General features: G+C 35.2%; 1 protein-coding gene across 9 annotated transcripts in view; it reads right to left on the reverse strand.

The window, feature by feature from the left end:
• Window positions 1-22,176, reverse strand: part of ALMS1 (ALMS1 centrosome and basal body associated protein) — a 198,418-nt gene that overhangs the window by 29,638 nt on the left and 146,604 nt on the right. For 8 of the 9 annotated variants that reach the window (XM_036930659.2, XM_036930658.2, XM_036930655.2 and 5 more), the window contains one exon: window positions 14,921-16,071. The exons of the other annotated variant lie outside the window; for it this stretch is intronic. In XM_036930659.2, coding sequence (XP_036786554.2) covers window positions 14,921-16,071 — 1,151 coding nt within the window. The remainder of the gene's footprint in view (window positions 1-14,920; window positions 16,072-22,176) is intronic. 9 annotated transcript variants of the gene reach the window in all.

The raw sequence follows: 22,176 nt of genomic DNA on the forward strand, positions 1-22,176 counted from the left end.
ATGTTCACAGCAGCTTTGTTAATAATAGGCAAAAAGTAGAAGAACCCAAATGTCCAGTAACTGATGAATGGATAAATGAAATATGTATATTCATAAATGGGATATTTAGTCATAAAAAGTAATAAATACATGCTACAATGTAAATGAACCTTGAACATTTTAAGTGGAAGAAGCCAGTCACAAAAGATCACATATTATGGTTCCATTCATATGAAATGTCCAGAATAAGCAAATCTATAGAGACAGAAAGTAGATTAGTAACCACAGCAGCAGTGTTGGGGCAGGAGTAGGAGGCTGGGGGACATGAAGAGTGACTGCTAATCTGTATAGGATGTTTTTCAGGGTGATGAAAATATTTTAAGATTATTCACTTTAAATAGGTGAATTTTATGGTATGTAAAAGATCTCAAGAAAGCTGCAAAAATATATTTATTCATCAATGCAATAAATAAATAAATAAATAAATACAAATGCATGCAGATTTCCAAACCTTACTTGGGAGAAAAAAAGCTTCTCATGTTCTGCTGTCCTGCACTTCCTGTGTTACCAAATCAGGGATATAATAACTGAAGATGACCAACAATGTCATTTTCATATAATAAAGAATGGAAAATCCTATAAAAATTATGGGCACTGGATGTTCTAGGTATGATGTAGCACTACATACACTGTATGGCTAGAGCCAAGAGAATCATGCAATCATGCCATGTTGACTTCCCAGATTTATAATAATCACAACGCACAGGCCTGCACTGTGTCTGACCATTTGTGCTGAGGATCCATCGTGGGATAGAACATCATTTTTGCTGAATGCATTTACAAATGCTATTGGTAAACCACAACAGTCCACTTTCCTTAGTCTATAGGAGAGTCTCCAGCATCTGCTTTAATGATCTCATCATCCTTCAGGGTCTGGGTGTGAATCAGCCCACTCAGTTCTCTGCAGTGGGGCTTACAGATAGAGATTTAAGTGGCTTACAAGTCAAATGATATTACCAGCTATTATGGTTTAAGGTATGAGGTGCAGAGTCTGGGAAGGAGATATATGATGGCTGGCTGCTTCTGTTTTTTAATTTCAATTGTTATGAGGGCAAACTCACCTGCTAATGCCTTATTCCAAACTAGGAAAAGTAACTGCCTCCAGCTGAGAGATGTGTCAGGTTTTTATAGTACATTTTAATTAAAATCTAGGTCAGATTTATTCCCATACGTATTAATCAGAGACAACATCTGATAGACCGAGGAGGGAGAAAAGCTTTTCAATTAAAAAATTACTTTTTAGGTGGAAATTGAGTTTAGGAAAATATATCCAATATAGGAAAAAGGCCATACTTTCTTACATGACCCTATATGGCTATTATTCGTGTAGAAAGATTGTCATTGCTAACTTTCTGCTGGCCACGTGCCTGCTGGGAGATTTTTTAAAAGAGGAATAAGTTAAGCTAATCATTTATAATCATTCAATTTTAGGACCAGAGGTACACATTGATAAGACAGAGTCCCAGTTAGAAATGTAGTCTCTGGCACCAAACAAGTCTTTTCTTGTGAAAATTTTTTAGGTATGTGCAGATCAAACTGGCACCTGTAGTTTCAATAAAATTTACTAACCAGTAAAGGGTGACACAATCACAAAGTGTCCAAAATATAATATTTTGACATAGATTTAATTTCTAGAGACAAGATTAAAGCTTATAATAGCAGTGCAGGTGATAACTATTATTCACCTTTAGCGAATCAGAACTAGTCATTGATTTCTGCAAGTATGGTATATGGTAACTGAAAAATCCTCCCCAGAAAATTTAAAATGCATTCCAAGTATGGCCATGAAACAAGATGGTTAAAATGTAATGGAAGTACTGATCACTAGAACTGAAGAAACCTTAACAAGATAGTAAAGTTTCCCACATAATGGCAGGGTTTGGGATGGAGATCAAGAAAATGAACCAAGAGTTAAAGTCCTCAATTAATATGGGAAAAACCAGAATCAATCAATATATGGGAAAAGGAAAGGATCACAAAAATCCAGTAGAGGGCGGTAAAGCTAGATGACATGGATCCGAAAGGATTTTCTATCAGGGTTTGAAAAGTTATGGCTTGGAAGTGGCCCTTTTTTTTTTCTTTACATTCTTCCAATATGTTTCCTCTTGGATTTAATATTTATGAGGATTTATGATCACATTTACATAAGTGAGTTTAAAGTCTTTATTCCACTCACGATATACTCATGAAGTCAGATATATCTATGTTTATCAGATATTTTCACTTGGATGTTTTGCTTTAACTTCAAGTTTAATAAATGAAACTTCTTCATATTTTAGTCACAATTAGTTTCCTCTTTAGATCTCTCCCTTTTGATAAGGTGTTCCCATGCTATTTCAGTTGTTTTGTGTAGAAATTTCAAAAGAACCATGGCTTATTAATTACCAACTCTGATTAAGAGTCCAGCTTAACAAAAGAATTAGACTTTTCCAATAATTTATGAAAGCACTGTTATTTAGAAATCTGACAATTAGCTTAACATTTGGAAATAAAGTTATACCTATATACACAAAATAAATTCCCTGTGAATTAAGGGTTTAAATGCCTTGCCCCTACCTTAAAAAAAGTACTAAAAGAGAAACAGCATATTTTCATAATCTTTAAATTGGGAAGATATTTCTTAGCATGGAACAAAGAAGGTTGAGTATAACAATATTATTACAATATAAATATAATTAATGCTTTAGAGTAATAGGGAAAAATCTTCTTCAGAGAAAAATAGGCAAAAGATAAAATTGCAATCCCTGAAACCTAATATATAAATGTAAAGCAATGAGTTTTTCTACACATAAAATTAGCGAATATTAAACGACTGGTATTACCCACAGTTGGCAAGGGAACAAAGAAGGACAAACTCTGATACAACTTTTTGGTGGGAACATGTATTTGTACAAAATTTCTGGAGGGCACATAGGAGCAATGGCTTATAGTATTGAGTCTTTAAATTTCTATTGTTAATGATCTACTTAGGACTTAAAAACTTCTTGGTCAACTTTTCTTTATTTATACTTTCCTAGAAAAATCCTTTTAATTTTAAAATTTATTAGCCTAAAGTTGTACACAGTAATCTTTTTTAAGAAAATCACCGCTTTGTGGTTATACCCTTGCGTGTCACTAATGTTGATATCCTTTTTTCCACGGTCAGAATAACCTGAGATTTGTTTGTTCTATTTTATTTTTTGGAGGAATCAGATCTTGGGGACTGATTTATTAATTTATATATTTTCCACTTTATTACTTCTTTCTTTCTTTCATCAGTCTTTTAAAATTATTCCCCAATTGAGTTTGTTCAACTAAGTATCATTTAAGATTATATATTTTTCCTGTAAGTATATATTGTTATATCCCATAAATTTTGGATAAGTGCTTTTACTACCTTTAATGAAAAACAAAAGTCTGTAGTTTCAACTTTTATTTCTTCTATAACCCAAAAGTTTAGAATGATGCTTTAAATTCATCTATTTAATGAAAAAAATTCTAGTTGTCAAATTCCAATTTTATCATATTGTGGTTAGAGAATGTAAGTTTAGTCATAAATGTACTTTTGGGATTCATCAACATTTTGCCTAAACACAGTTAATTTTCCTAACTATTCCACGGGCATTTGAAATAATTATGGACTCTCGGTTTCTAGATTGAAGTTTTATATAGATACTTTAAATCAAGCTTGTTAGTTTTGCTATTAAAACTTCCACATCTTATTTGCTTTAAGTCACAACCTTAGAAAAGCAATTAAAGTATCCCACTCTTGTACTTTTGTCATGTTCTATAATTATGTCTGAATGAATGAATAAATGAATGCTTTCTGGTTGAAAGCACAGCGGTAGTTTTGGAAGTCTAGGAAACTGCAATCGGGATAGGGTAGACTCTCCAGACAAGTAACAATTAATTTTTAATTAATTAAATGAAAAAAAATTCAATCTTCTCACAGTATAGAAACTTGTACTTCTAATCTTCTGGCAAAACTAGAAATGCTGGCAAAGAAGTATAACTATAAGAACTTTTATGTATTGCAGATAGGAACATAGAAGGGAAAGCAACTGGTGCTAATGAAGGAAATCAAGTGAAACGTCTGGGTATATATACCAATCATAGGCTTACACAGACCCAGAAGGGGACATGGACAAGGATGTACACTGTTAATGTTTTGTGGTGCTGGGAGTTGACAACTTTTCCTGGGGGTCCACTATAGGAAAAGTTCATAGGTGAACTGGTACATGCACTTAATGGAGTATTATGTATGCAATGATTAGAAACGTGGATTAGATTGCATGCATAGCAATGTAGCTAGATCTTAAAAATGCTTAGCGAAAATAAGAAAAAAATGATATATTTTTTATATATATTGAAAATACACACACATACACAGAATATACATTTTGTAAGTATTCTTGTAAGCCAAAAGAACAGATGCCCATGGGAGAACAAGAATAAATATGGAATATGGGGATCAACTTCAGAGAGGCCATGTACCTAGGAGCAAATTTAACTCAAACCTTGGCACTTGAAGTTAAAAGAAAATTTTACTTCATCTTGGCAAAGAAACTGTGTATGGTTCTTTTCTAATCCAGTTCTTTTACTCTACTTCTAGAAGGATCTATCATGGCTAGAAAGGAGGTTCAAATAGGTATTTTAGGCAGAACCCAGGACACAATGAAAAGCTTGAGAATTGTCCTTTCCAGCTTATAACTAACATTTTGTTTATTCGATCAGTCTGGCTTACCTCACTTTTTTATTAATGTCAAACAAGAACAATGTTTATGGTTTCTCATTAGAAAATACATGTTTCTTGTAAAAAATATATTGAAACATATAAAAAATTATACAGGAAAAAATTTAAATCCCATAATTTAAAGAAAACCCATTAATATTTTATTCTGTTCCAGTCATATATACACGTCAAATACTGTATTTGACACGTGTGTATTTGACATGTGTATATATGTATTTGACATGTGTGTGTATACACACACATATACACTTACATACCACATATTTATATCTTGTATTTTATCTCTGAAGAGAGCGAAATTTACCCTATGGATTCCAAGATACTGCTTTGGACTGTTGTTTCTCTCCATATATAAGTGTGATTATAGATATGAAATCAGCCTGTTTTATAAAATGTAAGAAACAATGATAAATATTTAACTGAACATTACCAAGGTCTCATTTTATTCTCTCATGGAGGTAGGTCTCTTTGTTTGGTAGTGTTGCTGATTTGCCCAACTGCTGGAAACATGGGCAAAGGAAGTAATGAGAGGGATAAAAACACAGACAAATCAATCTTCTTCAGCTTTTTCTCCATAAATAAAAACTGATAAACTTGACTTGACTTGTTTTGTTTTGACACCTATCCCTCTTATCTAACCCCAATACACAACCAGACTCTGAGAAGAAGAGATGGGGAATGACAGAGAAAGAAAGAGAAAATATGGAGAGCGCACACAGAGACAAGCATAGCAAGAACCTGAGAGAAAGGGAGAAGGGAAGGAATAACCAGAAAAACCTGAGCCACACAGCAGACAGTGAGACAAGAAGGCAGCATGGGGTGGGGTGGAGGAGAGCACAGATGCACAGAGTGTGGGTGCACTGAGGCAGAGATAAGGAAGAGCAGGGAGTGCAAAAACACAGAAGTGATGGAGAAGCATGAACTGCAGAGACTGGGGAGAGACTGTGTAGATACAGTGGAGAGGCACAGTGAGTCAAAGAAAGACTAGGTGTAATCAAAGCAGGGATGGAGGGACAAGCAGCCTGCTGTAGTCATTTCCTTATATTGACCCCTAAACCCTCAAATGGACAGAGGTAAAAAGTGTCCTGAGTACACATGTTTAGGAAAAAAAACATTAGTATATCAAAGGAAACCTGAGTTAAAGACAAGATAGTTCAAAAAAGAAGAAATACAAATGGTCAACAGACATACAAAAGAAAATAAAAACTCAGTGAGTATGATTAAAGAAATGTGAGTCAGAATAGATACCATATTTCTGGCCTCTCTGACTGGCAAATATTAACAAGAATGCTACTGACAGTTATTGACCAAGGTATTATTATACATAACTGGTGAATAAACAGTTGATTAAACATTTCAGCAGGACAATTTTGCAGTATGGATTAAACACCTTTAATGTGCACACTTGATACCCCAGAAATTCCATGTTTAGAAATGGAATGCTAAGTGTCCTGAAATGCAGATAAAAAGATTCAGGAAATGAAATCATTAGAATGTTAGGAGAGGAAGACATACAGTAGAGAGCTAACATTTGGATAAGTGGCATTGCCATCCATGTATATCGAGATTATCATGTTTTAGTCCTTTATTAACACATCTCAAAATACACATCTCTTACTCCTAAGATAGAAAACAGGTTATGAAGAAATAAAAAAAATTCCAAGACACAATTAAAGAAAATTTTTGCTGAAATGAAAGTAAACCTGAATGTACAAGGGATACAGAGTTACTGGTACCAGAAAAAAATTAATACCCAAAATATATGAAGCAAAACTGACAGAAATGGAGAAACAGACAATTCAACAGTAATAGTTGGTGACTGCAAAACAACACTTTCAAAATGGATAAACAACCAGACAGACCAGTAAGGATATGGAAGATTGAAGAGGACTATAAACCAACGAGACCTAACAGACATATACAGAATACTCTAACCAAAAACAGCAGAGTACCCATTCTTCTTAAGGGCACATGAGATGTTCTCTAGGGGACTATACACTGGGCCACAACACAAGTCACAACACATTTACAAGGCTTGAAATCATACCAAGTATGTTCTCTGACCACAGTGGAAGAAATTGGAAGTCAATAACATAAAGAAATATAGGAAATTTAAAAATTTGTGGAAATAAAACAACACATTCTTAACAACTAATGGTTCAAGAAGAAATCACAAGGGAAATTAAAAAATACTTTGAGATGAATGAAAATAAAAACAAAACATACTACAACTTACGGGATGCCATGAAGGCAGAACTTAGAATGAAATCTGTACCTGTAAATGTCTACATTAAAAGAAGGGTGATTTTAAAACTATAACCTCATCTTCTACCTTAATAAGAAAAAGAAGAGCTAACAAAAGTCAAAGGAAGCAGAAGGAAATTACAGATCATAATGAAAATAAAGTACAGAAAAAGAGAAAAATCAAAGAAACCAAAAGTTGGTTCTTTGAAAAGATCAATAAAAATGGACAAGTCTTTAGGTAGACTCACCAAAGAAAAAGAGAAAACTCAAATCAATGAAATTAAGAATGAAGAAGGGGAAGTTACTACCAACTATACAGAAATTAAAAGGATTATAAGGAATATTATGAAGAATTATATGTTGATGAATTAGATAACCTAGATGAAACACATTTCCAGAAAAACAACCTATCAACATTGACTCAAACAGAAACAGAAATCTGAACATGGAAAGAAACCTTAGTGAATCAGAAATCAGAAAACTTAGCAAAAAGAAAAGCTCAGGACCAGGCTTCTTGGTAAGTTTTACAAAATATTTAAAGAAGGACTATCACCAACCATTGACATACTCTTAAAAAAATACACTAAAGATTGCCTCTCCACATAGTAGATCTGTGGCATCTTCCTGCACTGATGGACAGTGACTGCAGTGGGGTATGGGTGGGGACTTGATAATATGGGTAAATGTAGTAACCACATTGTTTTTTCACGAGAAACCTTCATAAGAGTGTATATCAATAATACCTTTATAAAAAAATAAAAATAAATAAATAAAATGAACAAACAAAAAAAGCTTAAAAAAAAAGATTGCCTCTCAATTCATGCTAAGAGGCCAGTATTACCCTGATAACAAAGGCAGACAAAGACACAAGGAAACTACAGACCACCTTATAAGTACAGACGCAAAATCCTCAACAAAATACTAGCAAAATGTATCCAGTGGCATAGAGAAAGTTTTATATATCAAAACCAAGTGGAATTTTTCCTAAGAAGGCAAGGGTGGTTCAACATATGAATATCAAAGTAATACACCATATTAAAAAGAAAGAAAACATCATCTCAATACACACAAAAAAGCATATGGCAAAATTCAAAACCCTTCCGTGATTAAACACACTAAGTAAAATAGGAGTAGAAGGGAACTTCTTCAGCCTGATATAGGACATCTATTAAAAACTCACAGCTAACACCATGCTTAATAACTAAAAAGCTCTCTCCCTAAAATCAGGAACAAGACAAGATATTCTTACTTCTTTTCAACACAGTACTGGAGATTCTAACAGGTCTTGAACAAATCACAAAAACCAGTATTTGAGAATATAACTAATATAATTAATAAAGGTGAATGACTTGATATAAATGGAATACCATACTGTATTATGGAGACTCCATCTCCACCCTTGGAGGACTTATTCATGCATTAAGCCACAAAGAAAATCTCTGTATGTCCTTAAAACAGAAGTAGAACTGAATACAATCTCTGATCATGATACGTTAAAATTATAAATATGTAATAACAATAAACCCAACCTCATAGAAATTAAAAAAAAAAACTCCCCTAAACAAACATCTAGAAAATACTACTAATAAAAATACCACAAGTCAAAATCCTAGTTTCCATTTGGGGATCTAGAGTTGAAGAAGACAGCCCTCCCACCCTTACAACACTGCCACTACCACTACTTCCACCATCAACAAAAATATACCAACTTTAAGTTCACAACTCTTCTTGAAGCCATCAAAAAGCTGAGGTCAGAGGTCAACCCTGGCCCCAAATCTAAGGAGACTGCTGCCTGTAGGGAGACAGGAAACATGAGTACCAGTTTACCTGGAGGAGACACAACTGGACACCACTCAAGAAGGCTGGAGATGGATTAAGTGGGGAAGACCAAGTGTACACAGGTGAGAGTGTGAAACCATAGGAGGCACAGAAACTAGGAGATTGTGCACCATCTTGCTGACTATTTCTCCACAAACTCTACCAGGTAAAAGTCTGAAGAGTTTTACAACAGGACCCATTATGGTGCAGACCTGGGAAAGAAGTATAGCAGCTATTATTGGAAGAATACAAAATTGCTTTGGGGCTATGTCAGCAAATTGGTAGAATGAGGACCTCGAGAGGCCTGTCCATTCCCTAGAAACACCAAAATACCTGGCAAGAACCGTCAAATCAACCTTATCAGAACTCTGGAAGATGGTCAAAAGTTTACGGCAACTAAGTGAAAACTTAAACAGGAGCAAGGCCACCTACACAAGAACACTGGTAAAGGCAGGTAAATATAAAAGTCAGTAACAGTGTGTTTCTGGTTTGTAACATCTCTTTCTTTTCCCCTAAGATTTAAAAGACAAATGCATCAATAATAATTTTAATCTATGTTAATGGGTATAGAAAGTATACAGATATTACCTTTGACTATAACAATATAAAGGGTAAGGGCAGAGATGAACAGGAGAGTTTTAACTATTGAAGTTAAGTTGGTGTCAATTCACATTAGGTTGTTGTATGTTTAAGATGTTAATTGTAATCCCCAAGGCAACTACTAAGAAAAAATATAAAGGAGAGGAAACGAGAAGGGAACCAAAATGGCACATTACAAAAAGTAAATTAAACAGAAAAGAAGGCAGTAATGGGGAATTGAAAAAGGTAGAAAGATGTGACATAAATACTGGCAAAAGTAAGTCCTTTCCTAACAGTAATTGCTTTAAATGTAAACAGATTAAACTCTCCAATTAAAAGGTAGAAATGGCTGAATGAATTAAAGAAAAAAACACAACCAACCTACATACTGTTGACAGAAGACTCACTTTAGATCTAAAGACACAGTATTTGAAAGTCAAAGGATGTAAGAAGATATTCCATGCAAGTAGTAATCGGGAGAAAGCAGGGTGGCTATAATAACATCAGACAAAAGAATTTAAGTTAGGAATTGTTAAAAGATAATGAAGGGGATTATTTATTGATAAAAAGTGTCAACCCATGAAGAAAATATAACATTATGAACATACATACACCTGACAATACAGCCTCAAAATATATGAAGCAAAAATGGACAGAATTGAAGGGAGAAAGACAGTTCTACATAAATAGTTGTAGGTCTATTGTTGTATGTTACAGATCTATTGTTGTATCATTTTAATATGGATAGAAAAACTAGACAAAAGACCTATAAGGAAACAGAGGACTTGAACAACACTATAAATCGACTATACTTAATAGATCTATAGAGAACACTACATACAGCAACAGCAAAATATATAATCTCAGGGACACATGGGAATTGTCCAGGACAGATCATATGCATGCCAGGCCACAGAACAAGTCAGCATAAATTTGAAAGGAGAGAAATAATAGAGAGTATATTTTTCTGACCAAACGGAATGAAGTGAGAAATCAATAACAGTTAAGAGATTTGGAAAATACATAAACATGTGCTAATTAAGTAGTCCTAACTATTAATGGTCAAAGAGGAAATTATAAGGGAAATTAAAAAATACTTTGAGATAAATGAAAATGAAAACAAAACATGCCAAAACTTATGGGACGAAGTAAAGGCAGAATTTAGAAGGAAATCTGTATCTGAAAAAGCAGTGTTCAGAGGGAAATTAATAGCTGTAAACATATATATTAAAAAAATAATAATTTCCAATCAATAATCTAACTTTAAACTGCAAGGAATTAGAAAAAGAAGAGCAAACTAAACCAAAGGAAGCAGAAGCAACTAATGAAGTTTAGTAGAGATAAAGGGAGACTAGAAAAACAGCAGAGATGGACAGATTCCTGGAAACACATAAACTACCAAAACTGACTCAAGAAGAAACATAAAATCTGAATAGACTTATAACATTATGAGATTGCATTGGTAATAAAATTTCCCCCAAAGAAAAACCTATTACCAGGTGGCTTCACTGGTGAATTCTACCAAACATTTAAAGAAGAATTAGCATCAGTCACTAACAGCAATTTTCAAACTTATCCAAAAATAGAAGATGAGGGAAAATGTCCTACTCATTCTGAGGCAAACATTATCCTGGTACCAAAGGCAGATGAAGATGTCACAAGAAAACTACAGATGAATATCCCTTATTAATATAGATGTAAAAGTCCTCTTCAAAACTCTAGCAAACTGAATCCAGCAGCATATGAAAAGGATTATACATTATGATCAAGTGGGATTTATCCTGAATACAAGGTTGATTCAACACACGATTATCAATATACACTATATTAATAGAATAAAAGGGGAAAACCCCCAGATGATCACCTCAATAGATGCTGAACCACCTGGTAAAACTCAAAACCCTTTCACAGTAAAAAGTCATCAAAATAGGAAAAAAGAGAACTTGCTCAGTATGATAAAGGTCATATCAGAAAATCCACAGCTGACATATCAATGGCAGCAGACTGAATGCTTTCCTCCTAAGATAATGAACAAGACAATAATGCTATTGCCACTTCTATTTGCCACTCTACTGGAAGTCCTAGCCAGACCAACTAGACAAGTAAAGTAAATAAAGGACACCCAAATTGGAAAGGAGAAAGTAAGACTATGTCTGTTCACAGATGGCATGATTTTCTATGTAGAAAACCTAGGGTATCCACAAGAAAACTGTTAGGAGTTAGCAAAGGAATTCATTGAAGTTATGGGATACAAGACCAGCATGCAAAAAAAACAGTTGTGTTTCTGTGAACTAGCAATGAACAATGAAAAAGCAAAATCAAGAAAACAATTACATTTAAAACAGCATCAAAAAGAAAAAATACTGAAATTCATATGTAATCTCAAGGGACACTGAATAGCCAAAACAGTCTTGAAAAAGAAGAATAAAGTTGGAGGTCTTAGATTACCTGATTTCAAAATTTATTACAAAGATAAAATAAACCAAAACAGTGTGGGACTAGCATAAGACAGACAATGGAAAAGAACAGAAAGACCAGAAATAAACCCTGCATATATGGTCAAATGGTTTTTGACAAAGTTGGATGACTCCCACTTCTCAATTTTAAAACTTACTACAAAGCTACAGTAACCAAAACTGTGTGATACTGGCATGAAGACAGATGGAACAGAATCAATAAAGACTAATGGAACAGAATACAGAGACCAGAGGTAAACATCCACGGGCAAGTGATTTTTGACAAGAATAGTCTCTTCAACAGCTGGTGCTGGACAATTGGATATCCATGTAGAAAAGAATGATATTTGACCCATGCCTCATGCCAAATATAAAAATTAACTCAACATACATCAAAGATGCAGACAAAGAGCAAAAAGTATAAAATCCTTGAAAGAAAATAGAGGGACAAACTTTCATGAATCTGGATATGACAATGGTTTCTTAGATGACACTAAAAGGACATTCAACCAAAGAAAAAGTAGGTACGCAGGGACTTCATCAAAAGCAAACTATGGTGTATCAAATGTCATTGATAAACAAGTGAAAAGACGACTCAGAGAATGGGAACAAATACTTACAAATTATAAATCTGACAAGGGTCTACAATCCAGAATATATAAAGAACTCTTGCAACTCAAAGGACAAAAAGATAAACAACTTGATTAAAAAGTGGCTAAAGACTTAAGCAGACACTTCTCCAAAGAAGATAGACAAATGGCCAATAAGCACATGAAAAGATACTTAACGTCCTTAGTCATGAGGGAAAGGGAAAGGGAAATCAAAACCACAAACAAATAACAGTGAGTATGAGATATCACTTACACCCACTAGGATGGCAAAAAAAAGGTAAATAAAAAGTGCTAGTGAATGTGGAGAAATTAGGACCCTCACCCACTTCTGGTGGGTGGGAATGTGAAATGGTATTGCCACTGTAGGAAACAGTTTGGTGGTTCCTCCATAAGCTAAACATAGAATTATCATGTGACCCAGTATTTCTACTCCTACATACATACAAAAGGACCTGTATGCAGGTATTCAAATACTGGCTCATTAATGTTCATATCAGCTCTACTCACAACAGCCAAAGGTGGAAACAACACAAATGTCTATGAATGGAGTAGATGAATAAAATGTAGAAAACACATGGAGTATTACCTATGAAAAATGAAATACCATACATGCCCAGACATGGATGAACCTCAAAGTGAGGTTCACATTATGCTAAAGTGGAAGAGGATTAATACAAAGGTCATACGTTGTATAACTCCATTTACATGAAATAACCAGAACAGGCAAGTTCACAGAAACAGAAAGTAGATTCATGGATATTAGGGCTGGTGGAAAGGATGACAAGAGTGTGACTAATGAGTAAGAGTTTTCCACTGAGGTCATGAAAAAAGTTCTTGAACTAAATAGTGATGTTACTTGTAAAACACTGTGAATGTACTCAGTGCCACTGAACTGTATACTTTAAAATGGTTAAAATTGCAAACTATCTTATGTGTATTTTACCACATACACACACACAAAAATCCTCTACCAAAGTAGACCTCAGTGGAAAACTCTTACCCATTAGTCACACTCTCATCGTCCTTTCCACCAGCCCCTAATATCCATGAATCTACTTTCTGTTTCTGTGAACTTGCCTGTTCTGGGTATTTCATGTAAATAGAGTTATACAACATGTGACCTTTGTGTTAAGCTTCTTCCGCTTTACCTCTATTCTCCTCTAAGGAACAAAAAGCCTTAATCTGTGTGATTCTCAATTCTTCATTTGCTTAAAAAAAAGTCATATTGTACTATATATATATATAATCAATATCATGTAGTACCTACCAAAAACTCAATCATGAGAAATACTATTAATAAATAGTAAATTTCTTGAATGTCTTGTACCTCTTTTCTCTAAAATTTTTTGATCATGCAGTCCTACTAAAAAAACATTTTGAGTAAATTACCATTTATTTATAAATTCTATCATATACAAAACAAATTTTAAAAGGCTGAGAAAAATGAATATAAATCTAGTATTTTTCTTTCTATACTCCAGTGAACCATTTTGCAAGCATCCCTCTTTGGAGAGCACTTCTCTAGATATCTTAAATTTTATTCTTGGGTTAAAGTAATGGTCTGTATTTTTTTAACTCTTGAGATCTGTTTTTACTGAACTCCCTAAAGTACGGCCATTATTAGCCTTATGGGCATTGTTACTAAATCTGTTGTAAGGATACTGTTGATGACTCTGTTATACTTTGGTGCTTGCTTTATGAGGACAAACGAGAGAAATTCCTCTTAGGTCTTGGTACCAGAAATATCTGTAATGTTTTTGAAAATGCAGCTTGTTTTTGTATTACGGACTCATGTCGTTTGATCACAAAATCCTAGCAATACTAATATAACTGCTAGAAACATAAAGGGAAATTTGTGGCTCACTTCTAGCAATCATGTCCACAGGGTATATTCACCTCCTTCCTGGCTTCAATTTGTCTTCCTGTCATTCACAATTCTTCATTTATTTATTTTAAAAAATCATGTAGCTCTCCCCTTCCTGGCTTTAATTTTCTATCATTCCAATTCCTCATTTACTTAAAAAATAGTATGTTATTTATGTATGCACGTGGTGTGTGTATGGGTTAAAAGCACCTTAACCTTTCTTGAAAGACAGAGAGGAATGAAAAACAAAAAACAAACCAAAAGACCAGGCAATCCTGTTCAGAATGGAGGCCATTCTTAACTTGAAGCACCTCTGTGCCTGGGGATTACTTTGCAGACTCTAAAGCCTGTAGGAGCAAAGCCCTTCATCCAAAGGGTAATTCGTGAATGAGTGCTGATGAAAAGAATGACAACTCACAACAGCATTGTACTATACTTTCTCCCTCTTTTTCAGTTGGTAAGAAATGTTTAAGTGAAGATAGGGCAATGGGATTTTTTTTCACCTGTGTGCAAAGCTTAACTAAAAAGTCCATGAAAAAGGCAGTCACATTGCCAGATGGAATTTGTAGCCATGTACCTGGATGTGTTTCCTTCTGGTGTGCTCAGAAGTCATTTGGGGGTGACATGTGTAAAATGCTTTCTTGTTCTTGCTCCGCTTCTCAAGGTACCTCCTCTGATGGTTGGTGACGCTGTTGTATAATCTAATTTGCCTAGGTGACAGACAAACTCTTTCATGGCCAAAAGCTTGGATCAATCGGGCAGTGTCAATGGTGGAAAGAGAACTACTCCTGTCATTCAAAGTCACTTCTTTATCTGTTTGGGTCAATATATCTGATTCCACAGGAGAAGTGGTGGTGGAAATAATGTTAGTGGCAGTATCTGTGAGCAGCTCACTCTCCTCTGATTGTCTAGAATCTGAAGAAGTGTTTATATAATGAAAACCTGGCTGTTTTCTCAGAATGTATTTATCAAATTTAATCTGCTCAATTTTAATCTGATTGGACTTCCAATCTTGATGAGCAGAAAAAACCTTGCTTTTTTTAAGATCTCGTGTGTTTCTATGGTATTTCTCCAGGCTTTTATACCGTTTCTTTTTTTGAAGCTTGTTTTTTTGCTGTTGCAGTCTAGCACTCCCTTCTTTAACATCTCGTTCCCCTCTGCTATCATCCTGTGTCCTTCCAGAGGGCAGGAGTGAATGTGTGATGGGATTCTGGAGAAGTTTGGCCAAACGATCAAGTCGCTCCACCAAGGACAGTTCTTTCCTGTCACCAAACTCAGGTTTCTTCTGTTGCTTCTGTTGCTCCTGATACTTGTTCCAGAGTTCATTCAAATGTGCAGTGTGCCGAGTTGGTGGCTCTGAGGTGACCTTCTGATCCTTATTTTGATCATTCAGTTGTTTGTCACTTTGTGGATAATCTCTAGCCTGACTTTTAGCCTCTTCTTTGTTTTCCAAGTTTACATTGATGCTTAGGCTCTGTATTTTGGTATAATCTGTCTTTGTCTTTTCCACATTTTGATAAGAGGGAGGAAGACAACTGTGTTCTCTTTGATTGTCTGGGTGATGCTGAAATAAATCTTTCCAAGAATGCCTCATGAAAACACTCCTTCCTAAGAATTCATGGCAAAAATCTTGATCACTTGGTAGGTGTACTGGACGATGAATGTAAAACTTGGCTGATCTGAAGACAGAATGGGTAGTATTTTCAAATTCTGAATGACGTCTAGACTCTGAAAAGGAGAAAAAAAGATTTTAAAATATTTGCATTCCCTTTAGAAATAGTATTCACACTTAATTATTTAGATATAGAACAAAGACCAATAGAAAGAACCGTTTATATAAAATTTCAGAAAATTCACTGCCTGTACAGAGGATTCATGCCTGTGCTTGGGAGACAGAGTGGCACAGTAAAACTTGAAGAGACTCAGAGTCCAAAAGATCTGTATTCTGGGTTGTACTCTGCCATAGACTGGCTGTGTAATCTCAAGGAAGGCACTCTAGTTCTCTGGATTATAACAGCAGCTGCTATGCATTCACTACCTGCTATGTACGGGAGATTAGGATGTGTTCTATATCTATTTTTCCTCTTTTAATTCAATCTTCTTAATAAAATTGAGAGATAGATATTGTTAACTCTGTTCTCACCTAAGAAACCTGAGACTTCATTTTAATCATCAGTAATTAAATTGGTGGGATAAATAAAAAAACAACTCTTCAGATGTTTTAAAGGCTTTTAAAATTCCTTTCTGTGAACCATCATCACCTATTTTATACCCAGTTTATTTTTATTTTTTATGTTCCTCTTAAAACAATACTGTATAATCTATTTACTTAAGAATGAGTTAACTTCCTAGTTAATTAGGTAAACCCATTATCACTATGTTTATATGACAGAGACTGAAAAAATATAGTTACCTTTTCCTGGCATGTGTGTTTTTATATATAATTTAGCTAGCTAGATAACATAAGCATACAGATATAAAGAGAGATGACAAAGACACATAGGCACATTAAAATACTTAGAGGTTTTCAAACTTCCCAACCTGAAATGAGGGATACAGTCATCTCCAGCCTTCTAGGAGGTTGTTTATGAACAGTTTTCTTAAAAGATGGTCCTCCAGTATACCCTTAACACATTGTTACAGTCAAGCCATATTCACAGTTTTATTTATTTTCATATCTTCAATATGTATATATATATTTGGCATTAATATACAATCACATAAGCAACATTGTGGTTATTAGATTCCCCCCATTATCAACTCCCCACCACACACCCCATTACAGTCACTGTCCATCAGCATAGTAAGATGCTATAGAGTCACTACTTGTCTTCTCTGGGCTATAACTGCCTTCCCCGTGACCCCCCCTGCATTATGTGTGCTAATCGTAATGCCCCTTATTCCCCTTATCCCTCCCTTCCCACTGATCCTCCCCAGTCCCTTTCCCTTTGGCAACTGTTAGTCCATTCTTGGGATCTGTGAGTCTGCTGCTGTTTTGTTCCTTCAGTTTTTGTTTTGTTCTTATGCTCCACAGATGAGTGAAATCATTTGGTGCTTGTCTTTCTCTGCCTGGCTTATTTCACTGAGCATAATACCCTCTAGCTCCATCCATGTTGTTGCAAATGGTAGGATTTGTTTTCTTCTTATGGCTGAATAATATTCCATTGTGTATATGTACATCTTCTTTATCCTTTCATCTACTGATAGACACTTAGGTTGCTTCCATTTCTTGGCTATTATAAATAGTGCTGTGATAAACATAGGGGTGCATATGTCTTTTTCAAACTGGGCTCCTGCATTCTTAGGATAAATTCCTAGGAGTGGGATTCCAGGGTCAAATGGTATTTCTATTTTGAGTTTTTTGAGGAACCTCCATACTGCTTTCCACAATGGTTGAACTACCTTAAATTCCCACCAGCAGTGTAGGAAGGTTCCCCTTTCTCCGCATCCTCATCAGCATTTGTTGTTCCTAGTCTTTTCTAGGTTGGCCATCCTAACTGGTGTGAGGTGATATCTCATTGTGGTTTTAACTTGCATTTCCCTGATGACTGGCAATGTGGAGCATCTTTTCATGTGCCTGTTGGCCATCTGAATTCCTTCTTTGGAGAAGTGTCTGTTCATACCCAGTTTTTTTTTTCTTGTGGTAAAATACACCTAACATAAAATTTACTGTCTTCCATCTTCACTTTTTGACAGTTATTTTTCTACATCAAACAGGTATTTTTAGATGTAATAACATCCTACAATCATAAATCCTAGTTCTAAACACTAATATAGTATCAATACATATTTTTGGAGTTTCAACTATAGGCAGAAACAATGACAAATAGATTCCACAAGGAAACACTTGTGACTATTGATCCTTTTTACCCACACTATAGATTATTGTCAGAATTTTCATTAAATACTCTGGGAATCCTTAAGGCAATTTCCCCAGAATACAGTGGGATACATGATATCTTCTTTTAATATCTAAACTGTAGAAGGACTTTCAAACCTCCCGACAAACTAAAGTCCAGAACCAGATGGCTTCGCTGATGAACTCTACCAAACATTTATGTAGTTACCCCAGCAGTAAACCTTGCTGTAATTTAGTTCCTGCTTAAGCTTAATCTATAGCCTAAACTAATCTAAGAGAAAAGAACAATAGGTACTGCGTCTTGGAATCTGGTGTGAGTCATGAGTGGTGTGACAGGACTGCAAACAGTTCTTGTGATCCTTTCTGAGGCAAACCCAGATAAGGAACACACCTTGAGACTCACGTGGCTGGATGACTTGATGAACATAAGAGAAACCTTAAGAGGATTAGTTTGCAATTGTTAGGCTTGATGATAAAACTTATTCTATAATCCTGTCTTTTTGCTTGCTGTAACTTAATAAAAGCACAGGGAAGCTCTGACTTGGTGCTTAGTCTTCAGAGGAAGTCTAAGTCCTGTGCATTAAACATCATTCTGACTTTATTTCTCATTTACGCAGTCCCCGACTGCAACACATTTAAAGAAGAATTAACACAAATAATGTAGAAAAGGAAACTTTCTAGAAAAATACAACCTTCTAAGGCTGACCCAGGAAGAAACAGAAAATCTGAACAGACCAATTACCAGCAACAAAATTGAATTGGTAATAAAAAAACTACCTATTAACAAAATCCCTGGACCAGAGTTTCACTGCTGAATTTTATCAAACGTTTAGTGAAGACCTACTACCCATTCTCCTTAAGTTTTCCAAAAAGTAGAAGAGGGAATACTTCCAAACTCATTCTATGAGGCCAGCATTACTCTAATACCAAAACCAGGCAAAGACACCACAAAAAAAGAAAATTACAGACCAGAATCACTGATGAACATAGATGCAAAAATACTCAATAAAACACTAGCAAACTGAATTCAAAAATACATAAAAAAGATCACCCACCATGACCCAGTTGGATTTATTCCAGGGATGCAAGGATGGTACAGTATTCTAAAATCCATCAACATCATACACATCAACAAAAACATGGACAAAAACCACACGATCATCTCCATAGATATTGAAAAAGCACTTGACAAAATTCAACATCCATTCATGGTAAAAACTCTCAACAAAATGGGTATAGAGGGCAAGTACCTCAACATAATAAAGGCCATATATGACAAACCCACAGCCAACATCATACTGAACAGCGAGAAGCTGAAAGCATTTCTTCCAAGATCAGGAACAAGACAGGGATGCCCACTCTCCCCACTGTTATTCAACATAGTACTGAAGGTCTTAACCACGGCAATTAGACAAAACAAAGAAATACAAGGAATCCAGATCAGTAAAGAAGTCAAACTGTCACTATTTGCAGATGACATGATATTGTACATAAAAAACCCTAAAGACTCCACTCCAAAAGTACTAGAACTGATATCGGAATACAGCAAAGTTGCAGGATACAAAATTAATACACAGAAATCTGTTGCATTCCTATACACTAACAATGAACTAGCAGAAAGAGAAATCAGGAAAACAATTCCATTTACAACTGCATCAAAAAAAATAAAATACCTAGGAATAAACCTAACCATGGAGGTGAAAGATGTGTACTCTGGAAGCTACAAGACACTCATGAGAGAAATTAAAGAAGACACCAAAAGTGGAAATACATCCCATGGCTCATGGATCGGAAGAATTAATATTGTCAAAGTGGCCATCCTGCCTAAAGCCATCTACAAATTCAATGCAATCCCTATTAAAATACCAACAGCATTGTTCAAAGAACTAGAACAAATACTTCTAAAATTCATATGGAACCACAAAATACCCCAAATAGTCAAAGCAATCCTGTGAAGGAAGAAGAAAGTAGGGTGATTATGCTCCCTGACTTCAAGCTTTACTACAAAGCCACAGTAATGAAGCCGATTTGGTACTGGCTCAAGAACAGACCCATAGATCAATGGAACAGAACTGAGATCCCAAATATAAACCCACCCATGTATGGCCAACTAATATACAAGAAAGGAGCCATGGATATACAATGCAGAAATGACAGTCTCTTCAACAACTGGTGTTGGCAAAATTGGACAGCTACATGCCAGAGAATGAAGCTGGATAACTGTCTAACTCCATACACAGAAATAAACTTGAAATGGATCAACAACCTGAATGTAAGTCATGAAACCATAAAAGTCACAGAAGAAAACATAGGCAAAAATCTCTTGAATATAAATATGAACAACTTTTTCCTGAACACATATCCTTGAGCAAGGGAAACAAGAGCAAAAATGAACAAATGGGAGTACATCCAACTAAAAAGCTTCTGGTACAGCAAATACCATCAGCAGAACAAAAAGGCATCCTACAATATGGGAGGATATATCATTCATAAATGACTTATCTGAAAAGGGGTTAACATCCAAAATAAAGAACTCACACACTCACAATAATAACCCGATTAAATAAAAAGGGCCAGAGAATCTGAACAGTCACTTCTCCAAAGAACAAATTCGAATGGCCAACAGGCACATGATAAGATGCTCTACATCGGCAAACATCAGGGAAATACAAGTTAAAACCACAATGAGATATTACTTCACAGCAGTTAGGATGGCCAACATCCAAGAGAAAAGAAACAATAAATGCTGGTGAGGATGCAGAGAAAGGGGAACCCTCCTACACTGTTGGTTGTAATGTAAATTAGTTCAACCATTGTTGAAAGCAATACAGAAGTTCCTCAAAAAACTACAAATATATGTACCATTTGACCCAGGAATTCCATTACAAGGAATTTGCCCAAAGAAAACAAGATCCCTGATTCAAAAATACATTTGCACCCCTACATTTATCACAGCACTATTTATAATAGCCAAGATATGGAAGCAACCTAAATGTCCATCAGTAGATGACTGGATAAAGAAGAAGTGGTACATATTCACAATGGAGTATTATTCAGCCATAAAAAGAAAACAAATTCTACCTTTTACAACAACATGTATGGACCTAGAGGGTATTAAGTACAGTGAAAGAAGCCAGGCAGCAGCGAAAGACAAGTACTAAATGATTTCACTCATTTATGAAGTATAACAACAAAGCAAAACTGAAGGAACAAAACAACAGCAGACTCACAGACTCCAAGAAGGGACTAGCAGTTACCAAAGGGAAGAGGTTGGGGACAGTGGGTGGGGAGGGAGGGAGAAGAGGATTAAGGGGCATTATAATTAACGATCACAATATAGGTGGGTCTTGGGGAAAGCAGTATAGCACGGAGAAGACAAGTAATGACTCTATAGCATATTACTAGCTGATGGACAGTGACTGCAATCAGGTTGGGTGGGGGTCATTTAATACGGGTGATGTTGAAACCGTAATGTTGCTTATGTGAAACCTTCATAAGATTATATATCAATGATACCTTAACTAAAATATAAAAATCAACACACTTTTTTAGCTAATATATTAAAGGCAATCCAAATTGTGGCTACCTTTGGCATTAAGTCTTTCTTTTTAATTGAAGTACAGTTCATATGCAGTATTATATTGGTTTCAGATATACAAAACAATGATTCAAATGTTACATTATTAAGTCTTCACCCCTTCTAGTGCAGTACTATCTGTCAACATAGAAAGATGTTACAGAACTTTTGACTGTATTCTTCATACTGCACTCCACACCCATGAACAACTTAACATTATGATTGAGATTTCTGTGCCTCTTTATTCCCCTCATCCAGTCCACCGACCCAACACATACTGTCCCCTGTAGCCAGGTTACCTCCAGTCACTTCTCAGTGTCTATAATAACAGACTTCAGGATTTAGGATTACTAAATACTCATGGCATCTAAATGCAATCATGATCATAGATTGGACT

Source organism: Manis pentadactyla, chromosome 2, assembly GCF_030020395.1.
Source record: "Manis pentadactyla isolate mManPen7 chromosome 2, mManPen7.hap1, whole genome shotgun sequence".
In the NCBI taxonomy this organism is placed as follows: domain Eukaryota; kingdom Metazoa; phylum Chordata; class Mammalia; order Pholidota; family Manidae; genus Manis; species Manis pentadactyla.